The sequence below is a fragment of the Oncorhynchus keta genome, chromosome 29 (assembly GCF_023373465.1).
Source record: "Oncorhynchus keta strain PuntledgeMale-10-30-2019 chromosome 29, Oket_V2, whole genome shotgun sequence".
NCBI classification, from domain to species: domain Eukaryota; kingdom Metazoa; phylum Chordata; class Actinopteri; order Salmoniformes; family Salmonidae; genus Oncorhynchus; species Oncorhynchus keta.
Genome location: NC_068449.1, coordinates 47,859,785 through 47,886,547, shown reverse-complemented (window position 1 = coordinate 47,886,547; position 26,763 = coordinate 47,859,785). Strand labels below are relative to the sequence as shown.

The 26,763-nt window shown below is 42.4% G+C and overlaps 1 protein-coding gene and 1 long non-coding RNA gene across 8 annotated transcripts in view; one reads left to right on the top strand and one right to left on the bottom strand.

Moving 5' to 3' along the window:
• LOC118361895 (zinc finger protein 8-like) overlaps window positions 1–26,763 on the bottom strand; it is a 159,995-nt gene that overhangs the window by 49,411 nt on the left and 83,821 nt on the right. For 2 of the 7 annotated variants that reach the window (XR_008085473.1, XR_008085472.1), the window contains exons 5-9: window positions 23,329–23,440; window positions 17,137–17,264; window positions 9,449–11,291; window positions 8,911–9,025; window positions 94–200 (exon numbers count right to left, since the gene is read on the bottom strand). The exons of 3 other annotated variants lie outside the window; for them this stretch is intronic. Coding sequence is in view for 2 of the 4 variants with exons in the window: in XM_052485266.1 (XP_052341226.1) it covers window positions 70–200; window positions 595–877 (414 nt within the window). In the remaining 2 variants the exon portion in view is untranslated. Of the gene's footprint in view, window positions 1–69; window positions 201–594; window positions 1,084–8,910; window positions 9,026–9,448; window positions 11,292–17,136; window positions 17,265–23,328; window positions 23,441–26,763 lie in introns of those variants that run through there. 2 more of the 7 variants (XM_052485266.1, XM_052485265.1) reach the window with 2 other exon arrangements.
• Window positions 1,168–3,023, top strand: LOC127913404 (uncharacterized). The gene is made up of 3 exons (XR_008085491.1): window positions 1,168–1,540; window positions 2,281–2,439; window positions 2,733–3,023. It is a non-coding gene; the product is annotated as an uncharacterized LOC127913404 (long non-coding RNA).

Here is a 26,763-nt window from a genome sequence, read left to right as displayed (position 1 = left end):
GGAGCCTTTCTGAAATAAATGGGATACATTTGATGTAATGTAATTTTTATGTAATACTATTACACTAACTTCTATCACGATAACGTTCTGGGTTGAGGTTCCACTCCCCTCGTCAACAGTGATTGGTTGGTCATCTCTACATGTTTTGTGTCCCGCTTGCTTCACAAAGCTCCTGTAGCCTCCAGTGAGATGTCCTTCACCTGAGAGAGTGATTGGGGGAAAAGAGATGGTTAGGTTAGCCACTGTCAATGATCAAAACTATAATGTACACTATTGACAGTTTTGACACTGTCTAGAAATGACAAGGATGTAAGGTAACACTTTGCATAACTTCTTGAGATACAATTTATAGATTGATTCACTATGTTCCATGCAGTATATTGTTTTCAATAAGTAAATAATAGGAAATTCCCTAAATAAATAATCTGGTTAGAACATTATATTTTGTCTTTGTGCAAAATAGCCAAGCGATTATTGCATACTAGCCAACAAACTGACCAAGACCCAATTCTGGTTAACCATATGTGGTTAAGACATCTACAATCACAGCGTGGAAAAAGCGACAGGCCCTGCTCTTCGTTCTGCAAAATGTACCTCTTGCCATTCCTCTGTTTCGGTCGAGGATCTTGACACCACTGGGACGACTGGCGAGGACGCGCTCTCGCGTTGTTCTATCTGCGCGCTCCCGTGCAACCTTTGGTTCCAATAGGTGTAGTTTCCTCCGCAATGCCCTGTTTTCTTTCTGGCTTCGAGTCATTTCCAAACGAAACACTGCATAGTCGTCGTCTACGAGTTTACAGATATCTGCCACGGCTGCATTCGCTAGCACCTCCATGATGGAGGCTATTTGAGTGTGAAAAACCACACAGTTAGCCATGTTGGCTAATGTTCACAGCTAGCTAACTGGCGTTAACTATATAACATTTATCAACCAATCCCTGCGAATTAAATACTATAGGGTATACGTATGTGCTTCTGTGCAGCTAATTAGTCATATTTTGAGTTCCAGTGTGTTAATAAACGTCCAAATAACAAATAAAAATGCTAACGTGTAAATTGTACTTTGTCGCTGTTCACTTCCGGTTACACTGAAGAGAAAGGGATCTTATTGGTTGGCGTCATAGCTCAAAGGGTGTTAAATGAAAGGTAATGCGCGCTGTTCTTTTAATTACGGTAGTGAACCGAAATATTCAAGACCCACGCCTCACGACATTCGATAGCCAATGGGCTCTCAGTATCCCTTTCACAGCCGCTTTCGAGGAGACAGTCTGCTTTTCTCATTCCCGTGTCCATCCAGCTATTACGATTGACTGACAGATAACAAGCTAAATGCCACGCTATATGTGAACTAAGCAAGCTAGCTAACGAATTAGATATGGTTACGAGTAGAATTGCTTATTTTCAGATACAGAAAATAGAGCTAAAGTAGCATCATTGAAGTTGGTATGCTGCGTTGCACTTCATGGAATCAATAAAAAGCTGGCGAGTTTGACAGACTACCGCTGGAAGAAAGTGAAGACAACTAACGTTACTCAGTAAGGTAACGTTAGCTAATTACGATCAGTGGTGGGGAAAAGTATCCAATTGTCATACTTGAGTAAAAATATAGATACCTTAATCAAGTAAAAGTCACCCAGTAAAATACTACTTGAGTATAAGTCTAAAACTATTTGGTTCTAAATATACTTAACTATAAAAAGTAAAAGTATAAATCATTTCAAATTCCTTATATTCAGCAAAGCAGACTGCACCATTTTCTTGTTTTTAAATTTTACGAATAGCCAGGGGTACACTCCAACACTTAGACATAATTTACAAATGATGCATTTGTATTTAGTGAGTCTGCCAGATCAGAGGCAGTAGGGATGACCACGTGTTCTCTTAAAATGCTCGACAATTTTGCTGTCCTGCCAAGCATTCACCATGTAACTAGTACTTTTGGGTGCCAGGGAAAATGTATGGAGTAAAAACGACATTACTTTCTTAAGGAATGTAGTGAAGTAAAAAACGACTTAAGTAGTACTTTAAAGTATTTTTACTTAAGTACTTTACCCCACTGGTTACTATAATGTATCTATCTGGCTATTATCTGTTCATCTGATCCCTTCTAGAATGTCAACAAAATTAGATGTCTGTACACTTGTAAGGTAATAATAGATAATTTACCTCATGGTAAATGCAAACTCTGAATTATTGTAATGTCTAGCATGGCATGCATTTAAAATGATTGAAGTTATTATATTAATGCCACTTTCAAATGTATGTTTCCATCATTCTAAGATATGGCAATCAGCAGTAGAAACAATAACAATGCGGTTTCCCCGCCCCTGGTACGGTGAAAAGCTGAGAGATGGGCCTGGAGAAATGTAAACTCTCAAATTCATAGACAGAGCTATGGATGCAAGGACCGACCATCCACAGTTTTAACCATGTTATGAGGTGATATTTTCTTTGTTTACAAACATTGGCGTTAAACAAGCTTGTATTTTGGGTTCTGATGGGGTGTGACAATTGAACTAAGCTCATGAGGCATTTATAATTTATATTATTCAAGAATCAGTGGATACATATAATTAATTTACAAGTCAAAACATGTATGTAGGATCTGCTGATTGCCCCTTTAAAATGTCTGCACATTGGACAAACTATCTATCAATGCCAATTGGAGACTAGCCCATTGGAAGAAGAGATCAACCACCTCAGGTGTCAACTACCGGTCTCTTCCACCTCAGAAAATGCAGTGCCTTGCCCACACCCAAGGCAGTGACAAGGGAGAGGGAGGCAACATCCCCAGTCAAGATCCAGGTGGCAAATTGCTGGCAGACCATGCCAGAGAACAAAGAAACAAAGAAAGTAGTTTTATATTTGTCTCTCACCTTCTTCCCTAAAAAAGTCATATTCTGCAATAAAACGTAGCCTAAGTTATAATATTGGATAGCCTATTCTTATCAAGTATCTATTTTCATAGTGTGAATGATGTAAAGTTATTTTTGTCAAATAAAAGTATTAATTGGCATCAGGAAGGTGCCTGCAATTACTGTATTTATGCTCTGCAGCCACATTCTCTGTGTCTGCATTCATAGGTCATGGATAGGACACACCAGACCTAGAGCCATCTTGGGTGGTGCTCAGCCCAGGCTGGCAAACCTGGATAAGGTGTTCTTTGTCCTTGATGTGATGTTCCCCCAAGATGACATTCTGGTGAAATCCACCCTACTGGTACTTTATAATATTTGCATATCATCAGTCTACCATAATTCTATCTACAGTATAACTGCATAATATCCTACAAAAGAGAATTTGATGGGTAGCCAGGCTGGGACTCCTTGGGGCAGTCAGTCCAACACCTTTGTCCAGGAGTGTCAAACTCAATTCAAGGAGAGCTGCGTGTCTACTGGGTTATTACCTTTGAATTTATGTTCAATTAAGACCTAGAAAACCAGGTGAGCGTTCCAAACTAATTTTATTTATTTATTATTTCACCTTTATTTAACCAGGTAGGCAAGTTGAGAACAAGTTCTCATTTAGAATTGCGACCTGGCCAAGATAAAGCAAAGCAGTTCGACACATACAACGACACAGAGTTAAACATGGAGTAAAACAAACATACAGTCAATAATACAGTAGAAACAAGTCTATATACGATGTGAGCAAATGAGGTGAGATAAGGGAGGTAAAGGCAAAAAAAGGCCATGGTGGCAAAGTAAATACAATATAGCAAGTAAAACACTGGAATGATAGATTTGCAGTGGAAGAATGTGCAAAGTAGAAATAAAAATAATGGTGTGCAAAGGAGCAAAATAAATACAGTAGGGAAAGAGGTAGTTGTTTAGGCTAAATTATTGGTGGGCTATGTACAGGTGCAGTAATCTGTGAGCTGCTCTGACAGCTGGTGCTTAAAGATAAATCAAATCAAATTTTATTTGTCACATACACATGGTTAGCAGATGTTAATGCGAGTGTAGCGAAATGCTTGTGCTTCTAGTTCCGACAATGCAGTAATAACCAACAAGTAATCTAACTAACAATTCCAAAACTACTGTCTTATACACAGTGTAAGGGGATAAAGAATATATACATAAAGATATATGAATGAGTGATGGTACAGAGCAGATACAGTAGATGGTATCGAGTACAGTATATACATATGAGATGAGTATGTAAACAAAGTGGCATAGTTAAAGTGGCTAGTGATACATGTATTACATTTTTTTATTTTTTTTATTTAAATTTTACCTTTATTTAACCAGTTAAGAACATATTCTTATTTTCAATGACGGGTGGGTTAACTGCCTGTTCAGGGGCAGAACGAACCTTGCCAGCTCGGGGGTTTGAACTCGCAACCTTCCAGTTACTAGTCCAACGCTCTGACCACAAGGCTACGCTGCCGCACATAAGGATGCAGTAGATGATATAGAGTACAGTATATACATATGCATATGAGATGAATAATGTAGGGTATGTAACATTATATTAGTTAGCATTGTTTAAAGTGGCTAGTGATATATTTTACATAATTTCCCATCAATTCCCATTATTAAAGTGGCTGGAGTTGAGTCAGTGTCAGTGTCAGTGTGTTGGCAGCAGCCACTCAATGTTAGTGGTGGCTGTCCTCTGTCCTCTTGCAATACCTACAGCTTCCACACGTTGTCTAGAGTCTTGTCATTTGCCAACTATTTGTTTCTTGGTCAAACAGATGCAAGGCAACGCATTTCTTCCGGTCTCCGACCGGATATTTTGGTTGAGATTTATCCGGACAGCATTTCCAGACGGACACCTATAGAATTGGCATCGCCTCGTTATCAATTTTATCGCTTATTAACGTATACTAATACCTAAAGTTGCATTACAAAAGTATTTCGAAGTGTTTTGTGAAAGTTTATCGTCAACTTTTTTAATAAAAAAAATGACGTTACGTTAGAAAACACTATTTTTTTCCGTTGTTCACACAGTGTTCATAGATCGATATCTAGGCTATATATGGACCGATTTAATCTAAAAAAGACCCAAAATTATGTTTATGGGACATCTAGGAGTGCCAAGAAAGAAGCTCGTCAAAGGTAATGAATGTTTTATATTTTATTTCTGCGTTTTGAGTAGCCCCCGGCTATCGCAAAATCTGTCGTTAGGTGACGTTGAAGTATTTTGGGGGATACATGCTATCAGATAATAGCTTCTCATACTTTCGCCGAAAAGCATTTTACAAATCTGACTTGGTGAATAGATTCACAACGAGTGTAGCTTTAATTCAGTACCTTGTATGTGCATTTTAATGAAAGTTTGAGTTTTATCAAAAACTATACGTGGCACACTTGAAATTTCCGCTGATTGATGTTCCCACAGCGGGAGCACTTCCCCAACAAGTTAACAGTCTGATGGCCTTGAGATAGAAGCTGTTTTTCAGTCTCTCGGTCCCAGCTTTGATGCACCTGTACTGACCACCTGTACTGACCTCGCCTTCTGGATGATAGCGGGGTGAACAGGCAGTGGCTCGGGTGGTTGTTGTCCTTGATGATCTTTATGGCCTTCCTGTAACATCGGGTGGTGTAGGTGTCCTGGAGGGCAGGTAGTTTGCCCCCGGTGATGCGTTGTGCAGACCTCACTACCCTCTGGAGAGCCTTACGGTTGTGGGCGGAGCAGTTGCCGTACCATGCGGTGATACAGCCCGCCAGGATGCTCTCGATTGTGCATCTGTAGAAGTTTGTGAGTGCTTTTGGTGACAAGACTAATTTCTTCAGCCTCCTGAGGTTGAAGAGGTGCTGCTGCGCCTTCTTCACGATGCTGTCTGTGTGAGTGGACCAATTCAGTTTGTCTGTGATGTGTATGCCGAGGAACTTAAAACTTGCTACCCTCTCCACTACTGTTCCATCGATGTGGATAGGGGGGTGTTCCCTCTGCTGTTTCCTGAAGTCCACAATCATCTCCTTAGTTTTGTTGACGTTGAGTGTGAGGTTATTTTCCTGACACCACACTCCGAGGGCCCTCACCTCCTCCCTGTAGGACGTCTCGTCGTTGTTGGTAATCAAGCCTACCACTGTTGTGTCGTCCGCAAACTTGATGATTGAGTTGGAGGCGTGCGTGGCCACGCAGTTGTGGGTGAACAGGGAGTACAGGAGAGGGCTCAGAACGCACCCTTGTGGGGCCTCAGTGTTGAGGATCAGCGGGGTGGAGATGTTGTTGCCTACCCTCACCACCTTGGGGCGGCCCGTCAGGAAGTCCAGTACCCAGTTGCACAGGGCGGGGTCGAGACCCAGGGACGAGAACTGGAAGGAGAGGCGGCCAAAGAAATAATTGGTTTTGGGCGTGACCAGAGACCTGCTGGAGCGCATGCTACAGGTGGGTGATACTATGGTGACCAGCGAGCTGAGATAAGGGGGGACTTTACCTAGCAGGGTCTTGTAGATGACATGGAGCCAGTGGGTTTGGCGACGAGTATGAAGCGAGGGCCAGCCAACGAAAGCGTACAGGTCGCAATGGTGGGTAGTATATGGGGCTTTGGTGACAAAACGGATGGCACTGTGATAGACTGCATCCAATTTGTTGAGTAGGGTATTGGAGGCTATTTTTGTAAATGACATCGCCGAAGTCGAGGATTGGTAGGATGGTCAGTTTTACAAGGGTATGTTTGGCAGCATGAGTGAAGGATGCTAATAAACCGACACTCGCCCCTCCAGGAATTGAGTTTGACACCCCTGCCTTAGTCCTTACATCATGAAGTCTGAGCATAACAATATATTTGAAATGCCTGAATTCAGAATCAATTGGGCTTCCCCAAAAAAGATGGTGGCTGGGATAGGTTCATTTGGATTGCAGATTTTCTGGAGACAAAAAAACAGTTATATGGCCCATCTAAACTTTATCTTTACTAACGACATGCCACTGGCTTTGAGTAAGGTTAGTGTGTCTATGTATGCGGATGACTCAACACTATACACGTCAACTACGACAGCGACTGAAATGACTGCAACACTTAACAAAGAGCTGCAGTTAGTTTCAGAATGGGTGGCAAGGAATAAGTTAGTCCTAAATATTTCCAAAACTAAAAGCGTTGTATTTGGGACAAATCATTCACTAAACCCTAAACCTCAACTACATCTCGTAATGAATAATGTGGACATTGAGCAAGTTGTGGTGACTAAACTGCTTGGAGTTACCCTGGATTGTAAACTGTCATGGTCAAAACATATTGATACAACAGTAGCTAAGATGGGGAGAAGTCTTTCCATAATAACACACAGCTCTGCCTTCTTAACAACACTATCTACAAGGCAGGTCCTGCAGGTCCTGGTTTTGTCACACCTGGACTACTGTTCAGTCGTGTGGTCAGGTGCCACAAAGAGGGACTTGGGAAAATTGCAGTTGGCTCAGAACAGGGCAGCACGGCTGGCCCTTAAAAGTACACGGAGAGCTAACATTAATGACATGCATGTAAATCTCTCCTGGCTCAAAGAGGAAGAGAGATTGACTTCCTCATTACTTGTTTTTGTAAGAGGTGTTGACAAGCTGAAGGGACCGAGCTGTCTGTTTAAAATACTCGCACACAGCTCAGACACCCATGCATACCCCACAAGACATGCCACCAGAGATCTCTTCACAATCCCCAAGTCCAGAACAGACTATGGGAGGCGCACAGTACTACATAGAGCCATCACTACATGGAACTCTATTCCACATCAGGTAACTGATGCAAGCGGTAGAATCAGATTTAAAAAGCAGGTAAAATACACCTTATGGAATAGCGGGGACTGTGAAGTAAAACAAACATAGGCACAGACGCATGCATACACACACATGATAACATAACCACTATACACACACATACACATGGATTTTGCATTGTAGATATGTGGTAGTGGAGTATGGGCCTGAGGGCACACACTTAGTGTGTTGTGAATTCTGTAATGAATGTATTGTAATGATTGTATAACTGCCTTAATTTTGCCGGACCCCAGGATCCAATTTTAAGTCCCAATGAGGGGATTTGATTAAGCTGGCACAGGTGCCCAGGAAGGTGGAGATTTACCAGGTGAAAAGTGATTGCATTCGTTGTGAAACCGGGCTGCCTCCTGGGTGTGAACAGTGTGACATGGCGAAGTCATCTCAAAACAAAGTGACGTATGCTAAGCACGTGGAATAATGATTACAACACATGCAAAGTGTTTGAAACGCATACGTACTTTATCTGCCTTATTAAACCAGTCAGAAAAGTATTTATTTATGGAAAATGTATGTTGTATGTTCCTGAACAATGCACCATGCTGCCTTGTTGGCAATATGACCTGGTGGCGCAGATTACGGTTCTATTTGAGCAGGGCTTTCCTCTCGCACCGCTTTCGCCCGTTCAAATCATGAGCCATGTCCTGGTGCACGCTGGTTCATCTTAATCAAACTCCCTCATTCATATGCAGAAAGAGTGTCAAACAAGGCATATCCAGATTGGCAGTAAATTAAATACACTTCAACATAGGTTCAGATGCTATTCAATGAGCTAACAAGGATAGTTAGTCTTAAGTAATTATGACATAAACGTTTGTTTATGTGTAATTCTGTGTTGTTTTTGTCGCAATGCTTTGCTTTATCTTGGCCTACCTGGTTAAATAAAGGTGATATCTACATATATATACTTTTTTTATACCGTACACTACTACGGTATCTCATTGGATTAGTCTGTGTATCTAATCCCACAGGCCCGTCACCAGGTATCATCTCTCTAGCGTATGAACAGGACCTGATCATTGCCACTCTGTAACGCATCACCTGTGACCCGATTGGACAGGACAGTCCTCGGGCTCAGGTTACCATAAAGTAAATACTTTAAATGGGGAAAGGAGGACAGCTCAGTCGCCCCAGCCCTGTTAAAGTCTCGGTGTCTGTCTCTGACTTGACGACGGCGCTCAGTGTTCCACTGACCTCCGTGATGCTGTGTCGGGTCCTTGACCTCTCCAGCTTGACAACAGTGATTAACAGTGATTGTGTCACACTGTCTTCACAAAGCTCCTGTGGCCTCCAGTGAGATCTCCTTCACCTGAGAGAGTGATAGAAGGAAAAGAGGTGGTTAGTTTAGCTACTGTCAATGCTCAACGGTATACTATTGTGTCAGCAGCTATTCCATACCATTGATGCTGTCTAGAATTGGCAAGGATGTAAGGTAACATTTCTCATAACTTCTATACTATTTGTTGATTGATATATTATGTTCCACGCATCACATTGTTTTTATTGACTAAATAATAAGAAGTGCATTAATCAAGCATCTGGTTAGAATATGATATTGTGCCTTTGTGCTAGCTAAGTAATCAGGGGAATTATTGCATACTATCCAAAAACTGACCAAGACCCAATTCTCGATAACGAATCTGAACACGTGCAAAGGTGAACAAGGCGACAGGCACTGAGCTATATATGCACGGCGACAGGCCACGCAGCCTCTGCCTTCTGCTATTTGTACCTCTTGACATGCCTCTGTATCTGTTGAGGATCTTAAACACTACGCTCTCACGTTGTCCTCTCTGCTCGATCCCGTGCCATTTTTAGTTTCCAGTAGCTGTAGATTCCTTCACAATGCCCCGTTTTCTTTCTGGCTTTGAGTTATTTCCAAACGAAACACTGCATAGTCGTCGTCTACGAGTTTACAGATCTCTGTCACGGCTGCATTCGCTAGCACCTCCAAGATGGAAGCTATTTGAGTGTGAAAAACCATACAGATAGCCACATTAGCTACAATTAGCAGCTAGCTAGGGTTATCCAGATAACATCTATCAACCAAGTCCTGTCTCCAATGCAAATTAAAGACTACTGCTGTAAGTATGTGATGGTGTGCAGTTAAATTTGGCATATTTTGAGTTCCAGGACTTTAATGTCTAAATAACAACAATAAACACAAACGTGGAAATTGTTCTACAATAAAGAGACCTTATCTTATTGTTTGGCATCATAGCTGAACGGGTGAGCTTAAATGAAAAAGGTATGCATGCTGCTCTTTGAATTATGGTACTGTTTATTACATTACACATCAAATCTCCCAATGTCAGTATCAATCAAGTGGAGGGAAGACGTGTTTAGAAAGAACAGTGTGAATACAGCAAGAATACAGTAGAAAATATTAGAATGACTTTATTCCATCTATATCACCTCAGTAAGGTAAATATTAAACTGTCCTTGTTCTAGCCCGGGTTCACTGTCTCTCTAAAAACAGGTATTTACAAGCCTGTTTCAAATGACAAGTTAAAGGGTTAATGAAGGGTATGCGGTTAATTAGCCTCTTACCCCAAAACACTTCACAACTATATGTCAACTTAAGAATAGTTCCCGGATATCCCCTGTGTACATCTCGAGCCACACTGCTACAATTTCTCCCGGTTGTGGACACTCCTATGTCTGATAAGGTTAGTCAGGAAGGAGAAGCTCTTGTAACATAGTTTGCACTTGAAGGGCTTGTCCTTGGTGTGAACGGCCTGGTGCTCCCTCAAATAGTCTGCCCTAGCGAAGCGCTTCCCACATGTGGGGCAGGTGTACGGCTTGTCGGCGTCCGTCCTAATACATGGCCTCCCACGTTGTGACCCAATGACACCAGACGAGGCAGAAGCAGGAGCCACCACCCTCAGGTGGTTAGTCTTTAAGCTCCCTCCTTGACCTCTAGCCATTGTTGTTTGGGTGTTGATGTTGTGTCCTGTGTTATAGGCTAAGTACCTCTTGTGATGGATGCCCATCCTGACCCTGTCTGTATTGGTGGGGTAACCATGAGGTAATTGAGGAAGGCTAGACCCAGGTCCAGGCCCTCTGTGAACCCATTCGCCAGGCATTAGACAAGTTCCTGAAGGAGAAGACAGACCTCCTGTTAGACTCTCACCAGGGGGGTCTCCCACCAATCTCTGTGAAGGCTGAAGCCCAGGATGACCTGCTCTGTTCATCATGGATACTGTGGTGTTTGTATCATAGGAACAGGAGGGTCTATCTCTATCAGCCCCAGGCCCTGCTTCATCCCTGCACTGAGACTGTAAAGAGAAGGGTCTGGGCTGCAGACTGGATCCCTGACTGGAGCCTCTGTCTATCTGATGACCACCAGGACTGAGGTTGTTCAGTCCACCTGTCCACTGGTTGTGTTCTGTGTGGTGGTTGTGGTGGAGTCTCTGTCCCTCATTGTTCGGTTCTGTTTCTGACTCGGAATGGAAAAGTGACGGCTCCTGATCCAGGGTCCTGATCCGGAGCCAAGGTTTGTGACCGGCCGCCTCAGAGGTCCAGTCTCTCCCACCAGCAACACCGGATATCAGAAGGTCCTCGTGGACTGCAGACTGTAAACACAAATTGTACAGAAGAGAATAAAGGTTTATATAAGAAACTCTTTGCTGTACACACAAAGCATTACATTATAAAATGTTAACCACAGTCAAGCCCATCTCTAACACTGTGATTCATGTACCTAACAATCTGGAGTCATTTGTGTTTATTTTTATTTTTAAATCCAAATGTGTTGATTCAAGAATGAAGTATGTTTTGGTTCGACTGGGATAAGTGAAATTCAGCCCTTGCAATGATACAAAAAGTCAGTACAGAGTAAATGTATTTCATTTCAACAAAATGGTCATACACTCACATAACGTGAAGAACAGTACTTTTATTGCACAAAACGATACGTGTGTCAGGCAGAATAACTTCCAACTATGGTAACACTATATCTTCTGTAAATCTGATACCCTTGCTTTGATAAAATTAATTTTAGAATACTTTGGAAAAGGTTGAACATTACATTACACACAGCTTGACTACTTCATGTCAAGTAAACATTAAGTTACTATCATTTCCTCATTATAAAACACCAGCAAAGATTGTCACTTTTCATCAGTAAAGCAATTTTACAGACACCATCACACCACACCAAGGTGTCCTCAGTTCACCTCGTCCAGTTCTCTACTATTCTTGTTCTGAGAAATGAAGGTTATTCCATGCGATAAATTGCCAAGAAACTGAAGATCTCATACAACACTGTGTGCTAGTCCCTTCACAGAACAGCACAAACTGGCTCTAACCAGAATAGAAAGAGTGGGAGGCCCCGGTGCACAACTGAACAAGAGGACAAGTACATGAGTGAAAAGGGAGGGGCATGTAAGAAAGAGCGGGAGAAAAGACAAAGGACTTCACTATCGTACGTATAGCTGATAACTATGCTCATGGAAATGCAAATATTTTGCAGATGAAAAGCCGCTGACTCTATTCCAAGTAAACTACTGAAAGAGCTGCTTCCTGTGCCTTGCCCTCCTATGTTGAACATAATAAATGCCTCCCTATCCACCGAATGTGTACCAAACTCACTAAAAGTGGCAGTAATAAAGCCTCTCTTCAAAAAGCAAAACCTTGACCCAGAAAATGTTTTTTTTTAAATAAATCGGCCTATATCGAATCTTCCATTCCTCTCAATTTCTTTTGAAAAAGCTGTTGCACAGCAACTCACTGCCTTCCTGAAGATAAACAATGTATACAAAATGTCTGGTTTTAGACCCATCATAGCACTGAGACTGCACCCATGATGGTGGTAAATTACCTTTTAATGGCGTCAGACCAAGTTCTGGCTGGGTTTAAAGCTTATCTGTTGGAAAGATATCAGTTGGTTTCTGTGGATGGTTTGTCCTCAAATCAACTGTAAATTTCAGTGCTTCTCAAGGTTACATATTAGGACCACTATTATTTTCACTATATATTTTACCTCTTGGTGATGTCATTCGGAAACATACTGTTAACTTTCACTGCTATGCTGACGATACACAGCTGTACATTTCAATGAAACATGGTGAAGGCCCAAAATTGCCCACCCTGGAAGCCTGTGTTTAATACATAAGGAAGTGGATGGCGGCACATTTTTTACTTTTAAACTCGGACAAAACTGAGGTGCTAGTTCTAGGTCCCAAGAAACAAAGAGAACTTCTGTTGGACCTGACAATTAACCTTGATGGTTGTACAGTTGTCTCAAATAAAACTGTGAAGGACCTCGGTGTTACTCTGGACCCTGATCTCTCTTTTGACGAACATATCAAGACTGTTTAAAGACAGCTTTTTTTTCTATCTATGTAACATTGCAAACATCAGAAACTTTCTGTCCAAAAATGATGCAGATAAATGTATCCATGCTTTTGTTACTTCTAGGTTAGACTACTGCAATGCTCTACTTTCCGGCTACCCGGATAAAGCACAACATAAACCTCAGTTAGTGCTAAACACAGCTGCTAGTATCTTGACTAGAACCAAAAAATGTGATCATATTACTCCAGTGCTAGCCTCTCTACACTGGCTTCCTGTTAAGGCAATGGCGGATTTCAAGGTTTTACTGCTAACCTACAAAGCATTACATGGGCTTGCTCCTACCTATCTTTCCGATTTGGTCCTGCCGTACATACCTACACGTACGCTATGCTCACAAGATGCAGGCCTCCTTATTGTCCCTAGAATTTCTAAGCAAACAGCTGGAGGCAGTGCTTTCTCATATAGAGATTCATTTTTATGGAATGGTCTGCCGATCCATGTGAGAGACGGAGACTCCGTCTCAACCTTTACGTCTTTATTGAAGACTCATCTCTTCAGTGGGTCATATGATTGAGTGTAGTCTGGCCCAGGGGTGTGAAGGTGAACGGAAAGGCACTGGAGCGACGAACCACCCTTGCTGTCTGCCTGGCCGGTTCCCCTCTCTCCACTGGGATTTTCTGCCTCTAACCCTATTACAGGGCCTGAGTCACTGGTTTACTGGTGCTCTTCCATACAGTTCCTAAGAGAGGTGCGTCACTTGAGTGGGTTGAGTCACTGACGTTATCTTCCTGTCCGGGTTGGCGCCCCCCTCGGGTTTGTGCCTTGGGGGAGATCTTCGTGGGTTATACTCAGCCTTATCTCAGGGTAGTAAGTTGGTGGTTTGAAGATATACCTCTAGTAGTGTGGGGTTATATCCTGCCTGTTTGGCCCTGTCCGGGGGTGTTGTCGGACGGGGCCACAGTGTCTCCCAACCCTTCCTGTCTCAGCCTCCAGTATTTATGCTGCAGTAGTTTATGTGTCGGGGGGCTAGGATCAGTCTGTTATATCTGGAGGACACCTGTCTTATTCGGTGTCCTGTGTGAATCTAAGAATGCTCCCTCTAACTCTCTCTCTTTCTCTCTCTCTTCTCTGCTGCTGCTCCAGTTTCAACTGTTCTGCCTGCGGCCATGGAACCCTGACCTGTTCACGGGATGTGCTACCTTGTCCCAGACCTGCTGTTTTCGACTCTCTCTCTCTACCGCACCTGCTGTTTCTAACTCCGAATGATCGGCTATGAAAAGCCAATTGACATTTACTCCTGAGGTGCTAGTTTTTTCTGTTTGCTGTTTGGAGTTCTAGGCTGGGTTTCTGTATAGCACTTTGCGACATTGGCTTATGTAAAAAGGGCTTTATAAATACATTTTATTGATTGATTGATTGATTGGAAAATAATTGCAATATACATATTTACGATTGTATGGCTTTGTTGTCTCCCTGTTGAAATCGCCGGTCCATTTTCTGGAGAGTCAGTCGACCAAGTCTCTGGTTGTGTAAGTCTCTGATTGTCCACCAGAGGTCACCATGTCCTTTGTAGTCGTAGCTTGTTCGCTTTGTTCTTGAAGTGTCTGTTATAATGGATACGTCAGACGTACCAATGGTCGTTCGATAGGGAAATGTTCTCGTCTTCGGTCAAGTTTCGTACATTTTGTCACGAGTCCTATTTAAGCACTTGGGGAAAAGGGGGCATTCCCTCCTTTTGCTGTAATGTCTGTGCTCACCTGGGCGTGGCCACTGACTTGGTTAAGACTTCATATGAAAAACAATTCTCTCATTTAGAAGGCGAACATCACATTACATCTTCTCACAAATTGTGTTCTACTGTCCTTAGTTACATCACCAATTAGTAATGAATTCGACAAGATTGTTCTTTAAGTACCCACAGACCATTCCAACAGTTTTGGATTATAGAAATATTGTTTCATTATTCAACCTTTTGATGTCACCGTTTTGGCGGGAGAAATCTCTGTGTAACAAAGAGGTTTCTTTCCCCTCAATCCTGCCAAACCCAATGGCAGAGTTTCTACACAGTATTTACGACCGGTCATAAAACTGGTGGGGGAGAGGAGGAGATCAGGCTCTATGATCCTCAGCCAACAGGGCAAGTCATGACACATGGTTATCAAAATGTCACGCCAGAGTAAGGCTACACGAAATACAGACCTTATCGTAAGTGTTTTTAAACTCCCCTATGGGAAAAATGAATGGTGGAATTGATTGTAACCATTTTCCTATTTGACCACGAGGTTCTATGGGTATTATGACAACTCCACTGTGGGGCTCTATATCCAAAACCAACAGAATGAACTACTAACTAACTAGTACTACATTACATGTCACTATACTCTATACATGGGCCGTGTGCATTTTATGTTGGTGTATCCCGAGGTAACTCCTCTCTGAGAACCTCTTCCCGCAGTGCATACAGGAGAACGGCCTCTCTCCCGTGTGGACCTTCAGGTGCATCTTCAGTTGGTGCTGGTGGGAGAACCTCTTCTCACACTGGGGGCAGCTGTAAGATTTCTCCCATGTGGACCCTCTGGTGCATCTTCAGGTTGGACGAGTCAGAGGAACTGTCCAGAAACAGATGGCAGCAGAATAATTTGTCTTCCGTGTGCATCCTCGGATGGGTCTCCACCTGTTTGGGGAAACTGAAATCTTTCTCACAGAACGAACACGAGAAGCGCTTCTTTTTTATGCCTCCACCTTTAATGATTCAGTTTCTCCTGTCATTTGTCAATGAGCTTGTGTAGCCGTTTAGTGTTGAGGAACGGGCATTGTCTGAGGTCTGGTTTATCATAAGGAGAGTGTGAGGAGGATGAAGACCAGGGAGTGTCGGTGTTATCGCAGGGTCCATATTCCAGTTGATACATCTTATAGACGGCAGGCTGAAGGAATTTTTTTCGCAATCATTACTTGTGACCCCACCCCAAATATAATGACACAACCTTAAAATCGGTATATTTTTACATCAACAAATAATGTCAAAATAATTACATTTTCATATCTTATTAAAATAAAAAACACATTTATTCATTAAAATTGTATTTTTCTAATTACCTTTCTCAAAAATGTGTATATATTGTCCCATACAATAAACTGTACTGTTTATTATTTTATTTTTTTTAAAGACAGAAAATGCATTAAAAACTAATATTGGCAACCCCACTTCAGTTGTGACCCCAACTTTGAATACCACTGTGTTAGGGGGTTAACCTGAGGCGCGATCAGTCTCTCTGAATCACAACTAGGGCTGAGTCTGTGTCCATTCTCTCTAGCCACATACAGACACCTTCCTGTCCCCTCAGACCAAATCTACGCCTCGCCCTGGTCTCAGCCAGTCTGTTTGCCATGAAGACTAATATTAGGGATGGGCACGTTATTAGAATATTTGAATATCAACAGACATTAATATTCGATTACATGGGAAAGTAATTCATTTCTGAGAGAAAAAAAATTGACATATATTTTAACAATGAAAAGGCTTTGTCTAAAATGAAATACAATTATCTTTGTGACGTTTCTACATAGCCTACAAGGATAGACCATTATATACATTATTATATTTTTTTTATAAGTGCGCCCCATAAAAAAAACGCTAGCCTACACACGTTCCACAGGTGTAGCTTGTTGCTATTGTAATCAACCAAAGTGGCGCTACATTGAGAGGGAGATGTTTAATCGATGAAAAATTACAGAATTACGTTGGCTAAATGAGGAGTAGGCTACACTGATCATCCAACAGGTAGGCTGTTTCATATGACTAGAGTTGTACGAGGAGCGTAGCAAAATAGCTTTAATTGGCCTTGCTACTTAGCTGACTGCTGTATTTAGCTAGTTTTTTACAAACAATTTGATGGAGTCAAGATTGGCACTACCAGATAGTATGATAGATAACCTATGGCAGCAACAAGTTTGTCTAACCAGAGCGAGTCAGGTTTGGCTACTTTCTCGCTCTCTCCCTCCGTGCCAGACAAATGCCCACCCCTAACTAAGATTGGATATTGTTTTGTGTTTGACTGTCTGTTTCTGGTTAACAGTGTTGTTCCCCAGCCCAGAGTTGAGGATGCTGTCCCATCCACTGACCTCCACTATGTTGCCTCTGGTCCTGGCCTGCTCTGTGATGTTGTCCCCCGGATCCCTGGCTGCACCGGCCTGATTCTGGGAATCCAAGATGGCTGCCCAGTCTTCTCTGTTAGCCTCCAGCCAACTACCTGCAGGAAGAGGTTACAAAATAGACTTTACTAATATGGCAGAGAACTCTACATATGAAGATTTTTTTAAATCATCAAATCAAAATCAAATCAAATTTGTCACATACACATGGTTAGCAGATGTTAATGCGAGTGTAGCGAAATGCTTGTGCTTCTAGTTCCGACAATGCAGTAATAACCAACAAGTAATCTAACTAACAATTCCTAAACTACTGTCTTATACACAGTGTAAGGGGATAAAGAATATGTACATAAGGATATATGAATGAGTGATGGTACAGAGCAGCATAGGCAAGATACAGTAGATGGTATCGAGTACAGTATATACATATAAGATGAGTATGTAAACAAAGTGGCATAGTTAAAGTGGCTAGTGATACATGTATTACATAAGGATGCAGTCGATGATATAGAGCATGGGTGTCAAACTCTGGCCCGTGGGCCAAATTTGGCCCGCGGGGTAATTATATTTGGCCCGCGAGACAATACCAAATTACTACTAGAGCTGGCCCGCCGGTATTATACAGCGCATTAACCACTAATACTACGAATCCCATAATGCTCTGCTGTTTTCGCGCGCCAATCAGGACAGGACCCAGAAACGCTCTCTCCTCTGTGACAGTAGTCATAGCAACATAGACGCTACAACTGTCAGCGAGCTAACCCTTCCCAAAAATGGCGAAAGAAAGGCAGAAAACAGGAGCTTTCTGGACAAGTGGGAGGCAGAATATCGGTTTACATATGTAAAAGACAAACCTGTTTGTCTTGTTTGTGGAGTCAATGTGGCTGTAAGTAAGGAGTACAACATTAGACGACACTATGAAATGAAACACCATGACAAATACAAGGACCTGGACATGACTCAAAGGAGCCAGAAAGTAGAGGAGATGAAAAGAAGTTTGGTTTCACAACAGAATATGTTTAAAAAAGCCACATCACAAAGCGAGGCTGCTGTAAAGGCTAGTTATATAGTGGCAGCAGAGATCGCAAAATCAGCCCGGCCCTTTAATGAGGGAGAGTTCATGAAAAAGTGCATGATGAAGGTTTGTGACCTCGTATGCCGTTAGAAAAAACAAGCATTTTCAAACGTGAGCCTGAGCAGGAACACAGTAGCTGATCGCACATGTGATCTTGCCACCAATCTGTATGACCAGCTGATGGAAAAGGGAAAATATTTTGTTGCGTTCTCCCTCGCTGTGGATGAGAGCTGCGACGCATCTGATACTGCTCAGCTGTCAGTCTTCATCCGTGGAGTGGACTCAAATCTGTGTGTTACGGAGGAGCTATTAGGATTCAAATCAATGCATGGCACAACCACAGGAAAGGAAATCTTTGAGGAGGTTTCCAAATGTGTAACTGAAATAAAGCTGCCGTGGGATAAACTCGTTGGATTAACGACAGATGGTGCGCCAGCGATGTGCGGTAAAAAGAGTGGACTGGTGGGCATGGTTCGGGAGAAGATGCGGGAAGAGAACTGTGCAGGTGAGCTAACTGTTTACCACTGCATCATACATCAGGAAGCACTGTGTGCCAAAGCCCTAAAGATGGAACATGTTATGACCACAGTAACACAGGTAGTTAACTTTATAAGAGCCAAAGGTCTAAATCACCGCCAGTTTAAATCTTTTCTGGAGGAGTGTGGTTCGGAATACGCAGACGTGCCGTATCACACAGAGGTGAGATGGCTAAGCAGAGGAAAAGTACTGAACAGATGTTTCGAGCTGCGTGAGGAAATATGTCAATTCCTGGAAACCAAAGGGAAGGATACAGCAGAGCTCCGGGAGCAAAAGTTCCTGTGTGAGCTGGCCTTTCTCTGTGACATCTCGAGCCATCTCGATGCGCTGAACCTGCAGCTTCAGGGGCGGGGGCGCATCATCACAGACATGTACGCTGCAGTGAGGGCCTTCAAAACTAAACTGTGCCTGTGGGAGAATCAGATGCTGCAAGGAAACCCTTGCCATTTTCCCTGCTGCCAATCCATAAAAGCGCAGATCTCTACCGCCGTGTTCCCATGCGCACAGTTTGCTGAAAAACTCATTGTTCTCGCCGCTGAGTTTAGCCGGCGATTTGCCGACTTCGATGCCCAGAAATGCAAGTTTGAACTGCTTAGTAATCCCTTCGCAGTTGATGTGGAAAATGCACCAACCAACATCCAAATGGAGCTGATTGAACTCCAGTGCAACGACACGCTGAAGTCAAAGTATGATGCTGTGGGTGCCGCACAGTTTCCACGGTTCATCCCTGACACAATGCCTCAGCTCCGCACCCAAGCTGCTCAGATGCTCTCCATGTTCGGCAGAACTTATCTATGCGAGCAACTTTTCTCCTCGATGAAGATGACCAAAACAACTCACAGGAGACGTCTGACTGATGAACATCTTCGCTCGATACTGAGGATTTCTTCAGCTCAGAGCTTGAGCCCAGACATTGATGAACTAGCATCCAAGAAGAGATGCCAGGTATCTGGCTTGGGCACATCAGATTAGACCAGTGTGCAATAATTAACGTTTTCTTTATGCACTTTTTCTTGCTACAAGGCATGGGCTTGAATGGTTGATTGATTTATTATAATTTTATTTGTAAAATTATTAGCCAGTGGAAAAAGTTGATTTGGTATTTAAATCAGAAGGCTGCAAATAGAAAAGAGGCATACAATTTTTATTTACATTTTATTTATTTAATAAATGAATGCCATTGATGTGTTTTTTCATTTGAAATTCTATTTTGCATGTCTCCACTATTAAATTATATATTGTATGGTAATAAGCGATGCTTGTTCCATATTCAATGTTAAAGCAAAACTTGTTTGGGTCCATATTAAAAGGTTAATTTGTTCAATGTTGGCCCGTGACTTTGTTCAGGTTTTACATTTTGGCCCACTGGGTATTTGAGTTTGACACCCCTGATATAGAGTACAGTATATACGTATGCATATGAGATGAATAATGTAGGGTAAGTAACATTATATAAGGTAGCATTGTTTAAAGTGGCTAGTGATATATTTCCATCATTCCCATCAATTCCCATTATTAAAGTGGCTGGAGTTGAGTCAGTGTCAGTGTGTTGACAGCGGCCACTCAATGTTAGTGGTGGCTGTTTAACAGTCTGATGGCCTTGAGATAGAAGCTGTTTTTCAGTCTCTCGGTCCCAGCTTTGATGCACCTGTACTGACCTCGCCTTCTGGATGATAGCGGGGTGAACAGGCAGTGGCTCGGGTGGTTGATGTCCTTGATGATCTTTATGGCCTTCCTGTAACATCGGGTGGTGTAGGTGTCCTGGAGGGCAGGTAGTTTGCCCCCGGTGATGCGTTGTGCAGACCTCACTACCCTCTGGAGAGCCTTACGGTTGAGGGCGGAGCAGTTGCCGTACCAGGCGGTGATACAGCCCGCCAGGATGCTCTCGATTGTGCATCTGTAGAAGTTTGTGAGTGCTTTTTTGGTGACAAGCCGAATTTCTTCAGCCTCCTGAGGTTGAAGAGGCGCTGCTGCGCCTTCACGATGCTGTCTGTGTGAGTGGACCAATTCAGTTTGTCTGTGATGTGTATGCCGAGGAACTTAAAAACTTGCTACCCTCTCCACTACTGTTCCATCGATGTAGTTAGGGGTGTTCCCTCTGCTGTTTCCTGAAGTCCACAATCATCTCCTTAGTTTTGTTGACGTTGAGTGTGAGGTTATTTTCCTGACACCACACTCCGAGGGCCCTCACCTCCTCCCTGTAGGCCGTCTCGTCGTTTTTGGTAATCAAGCCTACCACTGTTGTGTTGTCCGCAAACTTGATGATTGAGTTAGAGGCGTGCATGGCCACGCAGTTGTGGGTGAACAGGGAGTACAGGAGAGGGCTCAGAACACACCCTTGTGGAGCCCCAGTGTTGAGGATCAGAGGGGTGGAGATGTTGTTACCTACCCTCCCCACCTGGGGGCGGCCCGTCAGGAAGTCCAGTACCCAGTTGCACAGGGCGGGGTCGAGACCCCGGGTCTCAAGCTTGATGACGAGTTTGGAGGGTACTATGGTGTTAAATGCTGAGCTGTAGTCGATGAACATCATTCTCACATAGGTATTCCTCTTGTCCAGATGGGTTAGGGCAGTGTGCAGTGTGGTTGAGATTGCATCGTCTGTGGACCTATTTGGGCGGTAAGCAAATTGGAGTGGGTCTAGGGTGTCAGGTAGGGTGGAGGTGATATGGTCCTTGACTAGTCTCTCAAAGCACTTCATGATGACGGAAGTGAGTGCTACGGGGGCGGTAGTCGTTTAGCTCAGTTACCTTAGCTTTCTTGGGAACAGGAACAATGGTGGCCCTCTTGAAGCATGTGGGAACAGCAGACTGGTATCAGGGATTGATTGAATATGTCCGTAAACACACCGGCCAGCTGGTCTGCGCATGCTCTGAGGGCGCGGCTGGGGATGCCGTCTGGGCCTGCAGCCTTCTATTACTGTATGTAGGCTAAATGTACAGTGCATTTGGAAAGTATTCAGACCCCTTCACTTTTTCCACATTTTGTTACGTTACAGCCTTATTCTAAACTGTATTAAATAAACATTTTCCCTCATCAATCTATACAATACCCCATAATGACAAAGCAAAAACAGTTTTTTATCAATTCTTGCAAATGTATAAAAAATAATAAAAAAAAACAGATACCTTATTTACATAAGTATTCAGACCCTTTGCTATGAGACTTGAAATTGAGCTCAGGTGCATCCTGTTTCCATTGATCATCCTGAGATGTGTCTACAACTTGATTGGAGTCCACCTGTGGTAAATTCAGTTGATTGAACATTATTTGGAAAGGCACACACCTGTCTATATAAGGTCCCACAGTTGACAGTGCATGTCAGAGCAAAAACCAAGCCAAGAGGTCGAAGGAATTGTCCATAGAGCTCCGAGACAGGATTGTGTCTAGGCACAGATCTGGGGAAGGGTACAAAAAAATGTCTGCAGAATTGAAGGTCTCCAAGGACACAGTGGCCTCCATCATTCTTAAATGGAAAAAGTTTGGAACCACCAAGACTTTTCCTAGAGTTGGCCACCCGGTCAAACTGAGCAATCGGGGAAGAAGGGCCTTGGGTCAGGGAGGTGACCAAGAACCCAATGGTTACTCTGACAGAGCTCTAGAGTTCCTTTGTGGAGATGGGAGAACCTTCCAGAAGGACAACCATCTCTGCAGCACTCCTCCAATCAGGCCTTTATGGTAGAGTGGCCAGACGGAAGCCATTCCTCAGTAAAAGGCATATGACAGCCCGTTTGCAGTTTGCCAAAAGGCACCTACAGGACTCTAACCATGAGAAACAAGATTCTCTAGTTTGATGAAACCAAGATTGAACAATTTGGCCTGAATGCAAGTGTCATGTCTGGAGGAAACTAGGCACCACTCATCACCTGGCCAATACCATCCCTACGGTGAAGCATGGTGGTGGCAGCATCATGCTGTGGGATGTTTTTCAGTGGCATGGACTGGGAAACTAGTCAGGATCGAGGGAAAAATGAACGGAGAAAAGTACAGAGATCCTTGATGAAAACCTGCTCCAGAGCGCCCAGGACCTCAGACTTGGGCGAAGGTTTACCTTCAAACAGGACATCGACCCTAAGCACACAGCAAGAGTGGCTTCGGGAAAAGTCTCAATGTCCTTGAATGGCCCAGCCAGAGCCCGGACTTGAACCCAATCTAACGTCTCTAGAGAGACCTGAAAATAGCTGTGCGGTGAGGCTCCCCATCCAACCTGGAAGAGCTTGAGAGGATCTGCAGAGAAGAACGGAAGAAACTACCCAAATACTGGTGTGCCAAGCTTTTAGTGTCATACCCAAGAAGACTGTAATCGCTGCCAAAGGTGCTTCAACAAAGTACAGAGTAAAGGGTCTGAATACTTACGTAAATGTGAGATATTTTATTATTTTAATATATTTGCAAAAATGTCTAAACATGTTTTTGCTTTGTTATTATGGGGTATTGTGTATTGATTGATGAAAAAAATGTAATCAATTTTAATATAAGGCTGTAACGTAACAAAATGTGGAAAATGTGAAGGAGTCTGAGTACTTTCTGAATGCACTGTATGTCAACCTTACCTTGCTCCCCCATCTTTAGTTCACTTAGCAGGTCAATGCTCTCTGGTCCGTCTTCTATTGTCTCCTCTTTGACCAGCAGAAGATCAGGCTTCCCATCCTCCATGTCTACTGACTGTAAGAGATACAGAGTGAGAGGATGTTGGATCAATACATCTGATATGAGCACCCTGCTATGGAGCATCTTCTGATTGAGCAATGAGGGATTTCAATGAGTACTATACAAAGATGTTAGTTGATTTGATTACTTGACACTCTTTAATGGTTTGATAATTTAAAGGCATGATCCCACACTTGAAGGTCAACCCCTTAGCTTAGAACCAACTTCTCTGTTTTTAAAAGGCATATGTGGCATCGATATGACAGTCATTCTAGTGTCAAAATTGACTACAAAGTGTAAATATGATCATTTTGGTCATAAAGTCAGTCTCGTCCAAAACGGAGTTTTGTTAGTGAGTTCGTCACGACTTACTGGAGGGTTGGTTTGGATTACTTTACTTGCCCACTTTTGCCAATGATGCCCAATTGCCCAGAGACAACACGTCCCCCCCAGCTCATATGGGTCCAAAGCACGGCAAATAGGAGTGAAAATGGCCTTATATAAAGATGATGCAAACTTCTAGTGCATTTCAACAATATGGCCAGGAATGGATTACATCCGACACGGTCATATCTGCTGCATGTCAACCATCAAACCACTGGTGTTGGTGAGTAATTCGCTATGTAGATAACTGGTACTAGGGACTTTTGGTTATACAAAATTATTTGATAATGCTAGCGAGCCAGGCTGGCTATGATACCAAAGATAAAAAGGGGAATGATACCGTAGGAAGCTAAAATCGACTAGGGACATCAAACGTTCAGGCTGCTGCACAGACGCGTTGGAGGCTCTTAGTCTAGAGCACCTGGTTAAATTGTATTTAGGAGCATTTTTCAAAATTAAATAACATTTTATATGACATATGCACCGAATACAACAAGTGTAGATCATACCGTGAAATACTTACATACAAGCCCTTAACCAACAATGCAGTTAAGAAAAATAACAGTTAATTAAATAACAATAATGAGGCTATATACCAAAGAGTACCAAACTCTCCAAATGGTTAAATGAGTGAGAAATAGATGTCATTGTTGCAATAGTTTCTGAGTGGGCAATATATACCATAATTTTAAATTGACATCTTAAATTATTTTTGCCATATTAAATTACTGTATATTGCGCTAATTTCCCTCATGTGGACAGTTTGTGTTACAACCTTACACAAGCTTGCATTTCCACACCATAAAATGTTTTACACGTCCTTTTTACCTCAGATTGGTGATGTTAGTATAAAGGTTTAATCATCAAGATGACATACGATTGATTGCTCAAAACAGATGAATATGTTTGGTTTTGTACAATTGCTTTTGTCACACACACTGGGATGCACAGGACTTAGAATGCAGAGTTAATTAAATGACCGGAAAATAGCAGGAACATTTCAGGGCGGTCTCTCTATAAAAGTCGCTGTCCTCACACCAGTACATGGATTAGACAGTCAAATTATCACTTAACTAGCAGCCAACCTAGCAATGTTTCTTTCCATCAACTTGTCCTGTGATATTTTGTTGACATTTAGAAAGTGTACATTGAAAATAGATGCGACAATTGCCTACTAAGGTGCGTTTCCATTGTGTCAATTAAAACGGGTGGAAGTAAATGACGTCATTCCTATAAAATAAAGTGTTGACAAAAAATGTAGTGGGTGAAGTGTTTCCATTGCCCATTTAGGCAAATTGTGCATTAATAAATTGGCGATAGGTGGGAGGGAATACAGGCTATCTCTTTCATGTCTCAGGTAGCTCACGAAAGCCAGCATGGATAGAATGCAAGAATGTACTCATATTTGCCATATTGTAATAATTATCATGTGGCAAAGTATCGCTGCGGTAAGTGCCATGGTGAAACTTGCATTGCAAATAATTGTACGGTTTAAAATTGCATTCAGCCGACCAGAAAAGCAATTCAGCAATTCTTGAAAGTCAGGACAAATAGCCTGCAAAGAAACATTATTTTTATAGTTGAAAAATAGATTTAGCCGGCAGTAGGCATTTAGAATTAAATGTGGAGTTGTGCTTCATAGTAAGGCCTACATGTTGACATCACATGCCACCACGTACCTTCAAAATTATTTGCCAATAATTTATTTTAAAAAAACACCGTTTCCATTATTATTTGTCACAATAAAGAAACATCCACCCGGTGAACGATCTTTAGAAAATGTCACATCCTCATCTGCCCACTCTCGTGCAATTGATTTCAAAATGATATCGAGAAATAAGTGGTGCGTTTCTCTTTCCATTTTTGGCGACCCCCAAATCAAAATGCATCACTCGAAAATGTAGCTGACTGTCTTCTGCAGGTTTTTCTCTAACCAGTGGCAATTTTAGCATGTAAATCTTGGTGGGGCATAGCTGATTTGGCTGACTTGCTTAAACAAATGTGGTTTCTACTGACAATTGAGATGTACAAACTATGGCATAAGGGGACGAGCAGATAAAAGGCATTCCGTAATTTCAATTAAGACATTAATGAGCGAGTGAGCATGTACAGTGACAGAATTCAGAACATGGGCCTTTCTTACAGTATTCTCTGTGTACACCAAGTCAGAACTGTAGGATAAATAAATGGGGCATATAAGCAGATAATGAAAGCTCTTACAATTTTCGATGATTACATTTCTCTAAAACAAGTTATAGGCTACATGTGCCGCACCAAGTCAGAACAGTAGGCGAAATTAAGGGGAAAATAGACCAAATTATTTTCTAAAAATGTGGGGCTCAAAACAGTTTTGAGCCCCACCTGCCCTGAATGATGGGTCACCACTGGATCTAACAAATATCTCCAGTGTTTGTTTTAGCTGTGTTAGTTTCAACAGTGTGTACAACCTGATTTCCCCCCAATCGATATCAGTGGTTTCATTGCCACTTGTCAAAACAACAGGGTTTTTGGTGTGTGTGCAGTTCATAAGCTGCTCTTTAAAAAAAATACAATAAATGGTAGTTGGGGGTAACTGACCACCCCCTTGTAAATTCACATAAAGACCGCAAGATATCACCAAATTATTTTCCCAACATTTTCCCTGGCTTTCAATGTACCTGCGGAAGAACTTTTGGAGATATTTCAACAAAATTATTTTGTGGTAAATTGATCTAATCTTTTCAAATGTATTTTTTTTTGTAGATATTTTCAAATTAAGTTAGAGACATTTTTTTATTATATATATATATCTTATTTTTTTTACCCCCAATTTCGTGGTATCCAATTGGTAGTTACAGTCTACACGGGAGAGGCGAAGGTCAAGAGCTGTACATCCTCCAAAACACAACCCAACCAAGCCGCACTGCTACTTGACACAATGCCCACTTAACCCAGAAGACAGCCACACCAATGTG